Source organism: Anoplolepis gracilipes, chromosome 2 (assembly GCF_047496725.1).
Source record: "Anoplolepis gracilipes chromosome 2, ASM4749672v1, whole genome shotgun sequence".
Lineage (NCBI taxonomy): Eukaryota > Metazoa > Arthropoda > Insecta > Hymenoptera > Formicidae > Anoplolepis > Anoplolepis gracilipes.
In genome coordinates this window covers 3,687,159-3,698,937 of record NC_132971.1, presented here as the reverse complement: position 1 = coordinate 3,698,937, position 11,779 = coordinate 3,687,159, and the positions used below count along the sequence as shown (strand labels likewise).

Below are 11,779 nucleotides of genomic sequence, written 5' to 3'. Positions count from 1 at the left end.
AAATAAATTGCCTATACTCGTATCTCGATCATTTATCACAATCTAACGATACATATAGTTGATTTGAAATGAGAAAAAAGTACTTGGCCAATCATTACTCCAAGATGGCCTCGCCCATTGTTAATATCAGGCGCCACTCGAGTAAATGGCTAGGTGGGTAAATAGGTTGGTAAGGATGGTGGCGCGGCGCCTTGCGTCCGCGACAGGGTGGGTCGCCTCCCGTAGGGGTGGTCCAGCAGCAGATTCCTGGGCTGATCGATGAAACGACCGGCGCATTAGATTTTCCGAGAGTCGCACGCGCATTCACCATCCTGCCCGCGAGGACGAAGGCGCGTAGAACGCGTCTCTCTCTCCTCAGTCACACGCTATCTCGACGCCGGGGTGCATCGTATCCTCCACCTGCAGGGAATGACAGAAGTGTGTTACTAGGTCGAGTGGAACACGTGATGCTCTCTCTTCGTGCGGTGCTACTCTTTGACGACATCATGCCCGGCATCCTTCGATGGTTGCATCCAGAAGAACGCCTAAAGTAGTTGAATAATATTGCGCAACGATTCGTCTTCTCACGTCAAGGAAGCGATTTTCTTTCTGTAAACTCGGCAAAGTATGTGAATCTTTCGTGTGAAGATAAAATCGTTCTTATCCGAGTTTCCTATTTTTGTACCTTCGACATTCTCCAATTGGGAATTGATCCACTGGGTGGCTGAGTGTTGTTGACTCCGCCGAAGGTGTGCGCACGACAGCGACGTAGGCGTTTGACAGTGAAAGGCGGCAGGATCCTATTTTGCGAGGTGAGACACGTGGCAACGATGGCAGCACTATTAATCGAAACGTTCTGTGTGTTTGCATTTCTTAAAGCAACCTAATTCCTTTATATGTGATATTTTTAGTGTTAACTCGAACAAAAATGGATAAACGACGATCCTTGGATGGAAATAGTCAGGAGCAACCTTTGCCTATCCCGGTTCAGATGTTCCTTTGGAGACATATAAGGTCAGTCGATTTTTTATTATTTCCAAAAATATAATGATATCTAATTAGCCATAAATAAGCATTTCTCTTCGTTTATAAATAGTCATTTTACTATTTTTTTTCAGGCCATTTATTCGAGCTAAACTAGGGAAACTCCATGAAGCATCTTGCACGGTAACAACTCAATCAATTATTCTATATTTTTTTAGACTGAGAAAGAAAGTAAACAAAAATCAATTATATGAGACAAATAGTAATTATAAAATGTAATAATGCCTAATGGATTCAATATTGAGAGCAAGATTCATCAAAACGGTCGGTTAAAGTATTTTAAATTGCATCTTCATGATAATAACTGCGTGTTTTCGATATCATCGATCCCGAGATACCGATTTAAATTGCGGAAATACATGCTTTTATTTTACGGAGGAACTTTTCTTCCGCTTTCGTGATTGTCTCTGCTAAAATTGTGTGCTTCTTGTTCAGAACCCGCTTCATATGTCCATTAATGTAAACCTGTTCTACTGTTCGTAATTCTTGGATATGTCTTGGATAACGATAGGTTTTACGATCGTTATGCGTCGTTACAAAGGTGTACTATCGCTTCAAAAACAAAAACAGAATTGAGTAAAAATAAATTTGATTCACGATCTTATTATTTATTTAAGTCACTATATTTTTTACATGATGTACATATATATTTACAAAGTTGTTTGCAGACAATAAGCTCTGGAGGATCTCAGGATTAAAAAATTATAAATAATATTTTAATTTATTCTTTTAGATCGAGACAATGCAATATTTTGTAGGATATATTCGATATTGAATATATCCGTTTCCTTGCTGTCCTGTATATAATGTTTTATACCTTGCGCTAAAAGCTTTTGTATCGATTCCTAATTGTATAGGTTTCGTATAAAGGCAATATATCTCGGGTTTTAACACAATGCGTACAATCATTTCGTTCTATTAGTTTTATGTTATGCAATACCTGCTTCACTTGCACTAACATAAATGTCCTCTCCACGCGGCCGCCTCCACGTGTCACCTGCAGTTCTGTCAACACGCGCCAGGCCATCATGTAAGTTGGCTCGCTCGTTTGAGACCTGCCTGCAAGCACGCAAGCCTGCTTTAGTCATTTTGATAAATCGTATTTCCGTGGTCTTGACATCCTCGCATCTCGTACATATTTATTCTCTTCTCGGGGATCAGACGAACTCTATAGATGTCAATTAATTTTTCAGCACAATTTGAAATGAAATAACGTAAATGTTAAAATACTTTTAATTTTTAATATTGATTTCCAATATAATTAATTATTCTATAAAAATACTATATATAATAATTTAGTACACACACAAACGCACTTTGTTATGATTAAATATATTTATATGTCAGTATCTGCATTGTTAAATAAAATAATTTATTATTCATTAAATATAACAAGATTTTATATAGCTTTGCTTGTAGCCTGTCACAAAAATTTGCTATTTTTAATCAATTCATTTATTTATCTTGCAAATCTTGTAAATTTTATTTTGACTTTTTCTCGTTTTTCGTACTTATATTTTCGTAGTTCTAATACTATTTTCTAAAAATTAATATTGTTTATTACTTTCCAAAACGCTTGCATAGGAAATGAAGGAAGCATGCACGGTTAGTATACACAAATTTATAAAACATTTTAAATATAATAATTTATATTATTATATGTCGACAGTAAGATGAGTTAGATAGTAAGATTAGTTAGTATTTTTATTCCAAAATGTCGACCTAAATTTGTAGTAATTTTGAGAAAGTTATAATTGTGCAAAACTAAAAGGTGATGAAACTTATTTTGAAATTATCTGTCTTCTTTTTATTTATAGTGTCTTGAAAGAGTTTTAGTTCAAAATCTTCACAATGATCTGACACCTTCGTTGAGTCAGATATTGGGCAGCGTACCACGCTGGCGTTTGATTCAAGCTGCTCTTCCTTACGTTCTTCATGCTACGGCCAGTCTTTTGCATAATAGGTGAGCTACACCAAACAGTATGTATTTTTGAATTTTCATGCGATAGAAGTCATCGTTATTAATTTTTCAGGAAGGATTTTCAGAGCCTTGGCACGATGGAAACGACTCTTCTTTATATTCTCCACTGGATACTCCTAGATTCAGCTGAGGAATGCGCCGAGAACGATATCGATCCGTCAAATCCTTTTTCCTACTTATTTCCAATACCCACCATGACGGTAAATTATTGAAACTTTCTTTTTTATACGACCTAATTGAAGTAAATTGTGAAAATAATTTTTCTTTTTCTTGGCCCAGCTCTTTGTCTACTTATTTGCGCCTCTGTTCAATCATTTAAAAGACATTGACTTCAAGACAAATTTACGATTAGAAAATGGCCTAAAAATATGGTCCGCCATGCACGAATGCCGACATCCGGAGGCATCTTGCTTCACGACACATTGTCGCGCCAAGCCGCGTATTTATTGGAGCCAGTCTTTCAAATCTGCCAAGCATCACATGTTGTCAGATGACGTCTTTGTTGGAGGAAGTAAATCTTTGATCAATAACACAAGTCTATTATATATTTTTGTAGTATAAAAAATCTCTATAATATTATATTAAAATATCTATTATATGTATATTTAATGACATTATTGCTTTATTTTCTTTTTCTTTATTTTATTATTTCTTCCTTTAATTAAATATTTGATTAAATATTTAGATATCGAAAGTCCATCCAATCAATCGTTTTCTGATCAAGGCGCCCTGCCGTCTTCGAAAGTCATTGAAGATGATGTAAGTTTAAAATAAATAAAATAAGTATTAGCTAAGCTTTTTATATGAAATAGAAAGTAAGTTTGCATAATAACTATTAAATAATAACAGCAACAGAGTACTTGGTTGGCGTCACCAAAAGACACAGTTTTCCCAGAAACAATTCCTGAAGAAAGCTCCGGCGCGGAGGACGAACATGTGGTAAGGAAAAGAGCTTATAATTATGACAAATACTAATCAAAAATATTTAATTAACTATTAAATATACTAAATGAATATTTATTTTCCATTGTATTAGGTAATATTCAGATTACCATCTTTGAGTGAATCGGAGAGAATGCTTGATGGGGTAAAAGAAGTTTCCACCATATTCGCAGTGAGTTACGCGAGGTAATATTTTGAGACTAAGCGCAGAACAAATAATATTTTTGTGGCTACCGCAGGGTGAGGCCAGCATCTTTCATGTCGCGATGGGTAGGACAACTACTTCCTCAAAATCTACAGTGACGATAGAGCAAGTCACGGCAATTTCTGGATTAGACACGTGCAAACAATATAATGGAAAAACTACGAAAATCGGGTTGGCTAAAGTTTACACACACAACCTTACATTTTTTATATATAATTTTTATTTAATTATTTAATTAAAATTAAAAAGTTATTAAAAGAAACTCTTTTCATAGCTTTAAAATTGTATTTTTGATCTCACCTATTTTGATTTAAAATAATTTTATATATAATAATTTTTTATATTTAGTAATTTAATTTGACATTCAGTTTGATTTTTAGTAATTTTTATTAAAAAAACATTTTTATTATAGAAGTGTGGAGAAGGAAAAAGAGGAAAAAATTTTTAAGATGGAAAAAGAAGCGCAGGAAATCACAAAAAAGCGTCAAAGTTTCTCGGCTCAACGTCAACTTGGTAATGCAACAATGGAGCATGGATCGACTGCTGCCGGTTCTGCAACCGTCGATCTAGACGTACGAGCTGCAACCTTTTTAGACGTAGCCACTTTGCGATGTTTATTCGTTAGCCAATGGCAGGAAGAGGGTATCTTCTGGGCTCTTCAATTCTTATATTATCGGTCAGTTACTTTAAGGATTAATCAAAATTAATTCTATTCTGTTAAAAATTAATGTAATGCAATATATTAATTATTTTGATTATTCTTTATTTTTCTCTTTTTCTCTAAGGCACAGAATATTTATCTAATTTAAATACCAATATAAAAGTAATTTCATTAAATATAAAAAAATATAGATAAAATTGTTTTTAATTAATTAATTAATATTTAATATTTTTAAATATATTTTGAAAAAAACTTAATGTTATAGTCATTGTCTAGTAAATTTATTATCTTATATTGAAATAAATTACAGATTACGAAGAATCAACGAGGAAATCTCAGTGCAACAAATGCCGCGACGCCGAAGTAATTCCCTACCAATACCAAAAATTGAAGTGTCAATTTATCAGAGTCCCGAAAGTAAAAAAAAGGATGTATTGAAGGATTTTATAGAGGTGCCCGAAACACGTGATACCACTCTTCTAACAGGTACAAATTCATGCCGATCTCTACTATCTCGAGATATACGTTTCCTCTTTCTGTGTACACTTGGTCACATTTTCAGACTCATCGTATGACACACGCAAAGGTCACGAGAACGAATCGAGTCATACAAGACGCGCCAGCGAGAAGACGAAAAAACGCATGAAGATGGCTGATCTCAAAGCTTTTGTGGAAACAAAACTGCTGTCCAAGTCAGAAAAGGCACTTGAGAAGATTGGCCAGGAGGAGCCCAAGATGTTGTTCGAGCAGGTAAACAAGCTTTAAATATTTGATAAAAGTAATAATATAAAAAATAATGAATTATCATCATTTATGTATATTGTACATACATATGTGTGTGTGTATATATATTTGTATAAGTTATACTTAGATTTAAAAAAGATGTATTTTTTTAATTAGATATTTTGTGTAATGTATGGTAACAATTTGTTATTAAGAGATTCTATGTATCTATTAAAAAAAAATATATATATATTTTTAAATTTAACTATAATTTATACAAATATTTATATATATGTATATATAAATGTATGACAAATTGTCGTACATTTCATTCTCAAAGTTTACTGTGAAGCAACTATTATTAAAAATAGTACTATGCATAGAACCTTATTATTTCTAAATTGTTGTATTACATATTACTTGAGTATTCAAAGAAAAGTAATTTTGTTTTATTATAAAAAAAATTTAACATTTTCTTAATCTGCAATAATAAAAAAAATCTTTAATAATAAAATATACGTATTTTATACATTATAATATAACAACAAAACATAAAAGATTAATAATAAACAATAATAAAAACATTGCAAAAAATTATAAATGCATTATAAAATACTATGTTAGATATTTATAATGATGTATATTTCATGGATCATTTTCGTTTTGACATATATTTTATAAAGATTACATTCCTAAGTAATCTGTAACCTCGATAGTTGCAAAAAAAAGCTGCTAATGACAGATTCTTGAGATGATATGGAGACGACATTTCTTCAGAGAATGTCGAAACAACAATAATTTCCGTGTTATAAGCGATTGAAAAAATCGTGCTTTTCGCAAACTAAATTTCTTGAAGTTAAAAAATTACCAAAACTATATTCTTCTGTTAATTTCAGATAGAGTGTACTCTAATGGAATTTTAATTTATGGCTTAATTACAAATATATATAAAGATAGTAATTGAAAATTTGCAAAAAATGATGGTCTCCATATTTTCGCCGAGGAAAAATCGACTTTAAATGACCTCAAAAATCTATTAACAAGTTTTTCACCAATTACCAAACATCCTGTAGAAATATAGTTTCTCATTATAAAAAAGAAATTAATCATTTTAAATACTTTATTTAAAAAATTGACATTAAAAGCGTATACATATTACATCGTATATATACTAACATTATTTGTATAAAATATATTTTTTATATTGTTTTTCACTCACAGATACATTTTTCTCAGGCTTTAAATATAAAAATTCATTCTTATTATTATGTAATAATATCCTTATAAAGACACTTTATTTTAAATTGGATTCGCGCATGCGTTTTATATATGATAATCTTATTGTAAAAATGATGAAAATACATATTGTATTTTAAAACAATATACTTATATAACAATTATAAATTGTACAAGTTATGTATTAATTAATCTTTTCTTGAATAATTAGATTGATATATGATAATTTTTTTATAATCGCATATCCCGAGAACGCCATTTTTGTAATCCATCTGAAAAAAAGTTTAAAAAAAATAAAAAATATATTTTTTATTATAGCATCAACGTTGAAAGCATAAATTTATAGATGCATTATAAAATATTAAGTTAAACGTTTATAATAATGTACATCTCATGGATCACTTTCATTTTGACATATATTTTATGGAGATTACATTCCTAAGTAATACATTGTAACCCCGCCTTCGATTAACGGCACATTAACCATTCTTATTTCATTTACTGTGAGGGAAAACAAAATATGAAATATTTCACAATCAGTTTAAATCATTGTGTTATAAATTAATTCAGCGCGCGAGCGAACAGACAAACACACATGTTTCTTTATTCGCGATTACGAAAGCTATGCGACAAATAATTACACTAAATCTAACAAGCATTTTATTTGATACGGCTTTATTAAGACGCATTACTTTACTTTATATCAGATTACTTTATTATAAAATAAACGTTGACTAACCCATCGCTTTTTCTTTCTGATAAAAATATTAAATACGTATGTTAAGTTTCAAGTCATTGGAACTAAATCTATTTTCTAAAAATATCATTTTTATAATACTCTCAAATTGCATATTTTAGGGATAAAAAAAGAATGCTACAAAATTCAAAACGTATATTACTTAAAAATATTTCCTCATATATAATATATGTCAAAATGAAAATAATCCGTGAGATGTAAGTTTTTGTCAACTTCTATCTTTCAAATAGAAAATTATTTTCAAACTTTATTTTACATTTCTCATGCAAAAGCGTTTATATATTTTTTCTTTCCATATTTATATAAAATTTCTTTGTATAATATAATACTTACATTTGTGATTTGTTGATTAGGTAAAAAAGTTTCAAAATTAAAACAATTTATGTGTTGCGGTGGATTCGTAGGACTCGAAATTCTCACAGTGCCGTCCGTGGAACTTGTTATCAACTTTCCGTGCGTCAGACACACTCCTGTTATTCTCCTTGTATGTCCAATAGAATAAGATTTTACAAGTTCAAAATCTTTTTTTGGATCTAATACATGCAGTTTGTTGTTTTCATCTCCGACCCAAACACAATCTTGTTGCATGTTCATGTACGCTACATTGCTTGGCATCTACAATTATCTGTGATATCGTATATGTTTTCTTTTCTCAATATATTAAAACATGCAAATGATATTACCGGTATAATTTTCATAACTTTTGTGGCTTTCTGTTCATAAACAGATATCTTATTCAGGTAACTAGACAAAATATATTCAGAATTCATTGTCAGTGTAGTAATACTAGCTATTTCATTGGACGGTTGATATTGCATGATCGAATTTTTCTCCCTCGAATCCAAAACGAATATGTTCCCGAAGAGAGAACCCACTGCGAAACGAGTATGTTCTGAACATGACGACAGTAATATCGGGCAGTCACTCAACATGTCCAGTTTGCTAGAAATTTTTTCTTGTTAAAAAATATTATACAACAAGAATCTTGTTTTATGACACTTGACAGATGATTTTCATGGAGTTTTTTCTATAAATTACAAATCGTAAAGGGAAAATTTTAGCGTCAAATTTTGAAGAATAATATCGTTAAAAATCAAAAACATTTTTTATCTTTTTTTAAGTTGTTTATAAAAAAATTAGTAATATTATATATATATGTATGTATTAGAAATTTTAGAAATTCATGTAAGAGGTTGAAAGATAGCTTGAGCCTTAATTTAAAATCTTAATATAAAAGAAAAAATATGTAACGTAAAACAATTTTTTTGTAGTATAGTTATTTTGAGAAGCGCGTCATATCAACGCTTATACATATGTATACTGTCCGCTGTATTGCTTTCATATGTAGATCATTTGTTTAGAAAAGTCGAAATCCTATAATTATCTAATTAATTAAATAAAATATTAATGTTAAATAATTATCTAACATCAAAAAATTAATAATCTTATTACAATGTGATTGTAAATTTAATAATCTGACTGTTTAAATCTATTTTCATTAATAAATTAACTAATCAATTAGAAAATCATAGGTTTATTGTTTCCAAACAGTTAATTTACATAGATTGATCGTGCTGTAGATGGTACACTCTTCTCAAAAAAACCTATACAAAAAATTGTTTCATGTTGCTTATTTATTTTTATTTTAAAATAAAGTTGAAAATAATATTTTTTTAAATTTTTTAATCCGACTTTTCTCAAAAAGCTGATAAAATGCCAAACATTTTTTCTTTCTATTTTGTAATCTACAGGATCCCTATCAGAATCAGCTGTCACATATCATATGTCATAAAACATGAAAAGGACTCCAAAATGTTGTAATGATATTATTGGCACAATATAGTAATAGGCAAGAATTTCCTTTAATGGAACAAGTAAACATAAGATTGTATTATTTACGAGCCTTTTGAAGATAAGCGGTATTTATATTTAAATAATTTAAATAAAAATTTAATTTATAGAAATAAAAATTATTTTTCTTATTGACTCGTCTCATTATAAAAAAGTCGACAAAATAAAATATAATAAAAAATAAAAATATTTTGATATTGTTTACATTTTGTGCGTCATCTGCTGCTTCAAACCAACTTCGGCAATCTCCCATGATTTGATGTTTTCTTCATTACTACAACTATATATAATGTTCTTTCTCATTGTCAAATCAAAAATCCAATCTGTATGCCCAGAATATATTTCATAGCTTTCCTTTAGAAGTCCAAATTTTTTGTAAATTAGATTTTGTCCGTCAACAGTAATATAACCGGTGCCATTCTGTACATTAGAGTCATAACGTCAGTATTTATAAAGAGAAATGTCGAGAAATATTAAATACAAATATGTAATGTACTTACGTCCATCAGTAATAGACGTCCATTAGTAAATAGTTCCGACGTTTTTCGTTCATATGTATCTATTTCCGTTAAACAATCGACCAGTTCCGCATTTTCATATAACGCTTTTTGTTTTTCAATCGCCAAACACGACCGTTTCCAAAACTGTATGTCGCGATCGTCTGAAATTATGTCACTTCTAATATAAATTATATGCCATTTTAAATATGGAACTAATATCAAATAATGACCTAAAGTTTGATAGTGTTAAAATTTATTTACAAAATGAAGAATTATGCAAAATAATAAGGTACTATTAATTTGAACTAACCAGGATTTAAAATCGGGTAGCTAACATTCGGCCATATTTGACGAATTTTCTTTTTCCAGACTATAAAATCATATAAAATCGTGCGGAATCGTGTACATACTTGGTTTAAAGTAAATAATGTTGACGCGTCTAAGAATAAACATATTTCTTTAAATACCTAAAATACAGCATAAATAAATTAAATAATATATGGATAAATTAGTCTGATTTAAATGAATAAATTAAATACACATACATAAAATAAAAATAATAAGGGAATATAGAAAGAGAGAGAATAAAAAGCGATCATCATTGCTGACTTAACACTTTTATTCTATCGACTAACGAAATAAAATGACAATGGCAACGAAGAACGAAATTCGTGCTTTGTGTATTAATATAAAAGAAATATAAAAGTAGCATCTTTTTGCACAAACCTCCTCTGGAAGATCCAAAAATGACACTTGCTTATTTCTTTCTTGCGAGCTACTTGCAGTTTCATCATCCGTTTTTATTCTTTTCCTTTGTTCCATTTTAAAGTGCGAATTTTAATATTTTTATTCTATTTGTACAAAGTAACGTGAAAAGTGAACAAGGAAAGATCAGTCGTTGATATTTAAACACTTCTAATGTTTATCGTCGTGTCGCTCGGTCTGTTGTTATTAAACAAATGTAACAGCTTATCAGCTGTTTGTTAAAGTCTTATTTGGCTAATATACAATTTATATTATATATACACATATTGTATACATAATATATGGATAAATTATATACATTTATATATATTTATATAACAATAAAAGTATATGTATATGAGAAATTTTTTACTAAAATTTATTAAATGTGTATAATTTAAACATAAACTTTTTCAAAAATATTTGCTTGTTCTGTAGTAATTATATTAAAATATATTATATGTGTGTGACATATAATTATTTATCGTTAAGTAACAATACATACAGTTTATATGGATATAAAAATATTATATAAAAATTAAATGTATTATTAAAATATTTAGTTCGTAAAATATTAAATACACATTTATATTTAAAAGTACTTGTAAACAAACACAAATATATATATTTATAATACAAAAATTTATTATGTATATAAAAGTTAGCTTCTTATTTTAAACAAATAAATTATTCTAAGTACTTTATTTAAGAAATTTGACACGAAAAATGTATATATATATGTATGTAGTATATAAATAATAGAAATAAATACAATTATTATACAATTATTTTTTCTTAATCTAAATATAATATAATGATATATATATATATATATATATATATATCTCATTATATTATATTTAAATTAAAAAAAAAATTGTATGTAATGTTATGTTATTTCTAGTTTTGTTAGTAAAATTTGTATGTAATTAAACTAACGATATTTAACTAATTAAATCTTCAAATTATACATATATGTTACATATACATCTATTTAACATTCATTCTAGGAATGTCATAGAAGTCTCGATACCGGAGACGATCATCTAACGAGGCAAGCCTCGACCACCTCAAAAATTTTCGAGGCGAAGGATATCGATTACATGAAACATCCTACAAACCTAATCAAAGGAAAGAGTATGCCGAGTTTAAGGTA

At 29.2% G+C, this 11,779-nt stretch overlaps 2 protein-coding genes across 4 annotated transcripts in view; one reads left to right on the top strand and one right to left on the bottom strand.

Annotated features, from left to right (window-relative positions):
* Positions 1-357: 357 nt before the first annotated feature.
* Unc80 (unc80, NALCN channel complex subunit) overlaps positions 358-11,779 on the top strand; it is a 32,052-nt gene continuing 20,630 nt past the window's right edge. Inside the window, exons 1-16 of one of the 2 annotated variants that reach the window (XM_072887085.1) lie at positions 358-791; positions 891-993; positions 1,098-1,146; positions 2,027-2,053; positions 2,608-2,628; positions 2,841-2,986; positions 3,057-3,204; positions 3,284-3,515; positions 3,690-3,763; positions 3,854-3,943; positions 4,041-4,118; positions 4,186-4,322; positions 4,564-4,827; positions 5,123-5,298; positions 5,399-5,562; positions 11,634-11,776. In XM_072887085.1, coding sequence (XP_072743186.1) covers positions 908-993; positions 1,098-1,146; positions 2,027-2,053; positions 2,608-2,628; positions 2,841-2,986; positions 3,057-3,204; positions 3,284-3,515; positions 3,690-3,763; positions 3,854-3,943; positions 4,041-4,118; positions 4,186-4,322; positions 4,564-4,827; positions 5,123-5,298; positions 5,399-5,562; positions 11,634-11,776 — 1,835 coding nt within the window. In that variant the 5' untranslated portion in view covers positions 358-791; positions 891-907. Of the gene's footprint in view, positions 792-890; positions 994-1,097; positions 1,147-2,026; positions 2,054-2,607; positions 2,629-2,840; positions 2,987-3,056; positions 3,205-3,283; positions 3,516-3,689; positions 3,764-3,853; positions 3,944-4,040; positions 4,119-4,185; positions 4,323-4,563; positions 4,828-5,122; positions 5,299-5,374; positions 5,563-11,633; positions 11,777-11,779 lie in introns of both variants that reach the window. The other variant, XM_072887084.1, reaches the window with a different exon arrangement.
* LOC140663141 (F-box/WD repeat-containing protein 9-like) lies at positions 6,725-10,839 on the bottom strand. 2 transcript variants are annotated; one of them, XM_072887092.1, is made up of 7 exons: positions 10,606-10,839; positions 10,190-10,346; positions 9,880-10,109; positions 9,585-9,799; positions 8,212-8,470; positions 7,862-8,143; positions 6,725-7,043 (listed from the first exon to the last, which is right to left on the bottom strand). In XM_072887092.1, the coding sequence occupies exons 1-7, from the start codon at positions 10,699-10,701 to the stop codon at positions 6,960-6,962; spliced, it is 1,323 nt and encodes a 440-aa protein (XP_072743193.1). In that variant the 5' UTR covers positions 10,702-10,839; the 3' UTR covers positions 6,725-6,959. The 2 variants fall into 2 exon arrangements, with proteins under 2 accessions (XP_072743193.1, XP_072743194.1); XM_072887093.1 differs by having other exon boundaries at positions 6,729-7,043; positions 9,880-10,040; positions 10,606-10,837.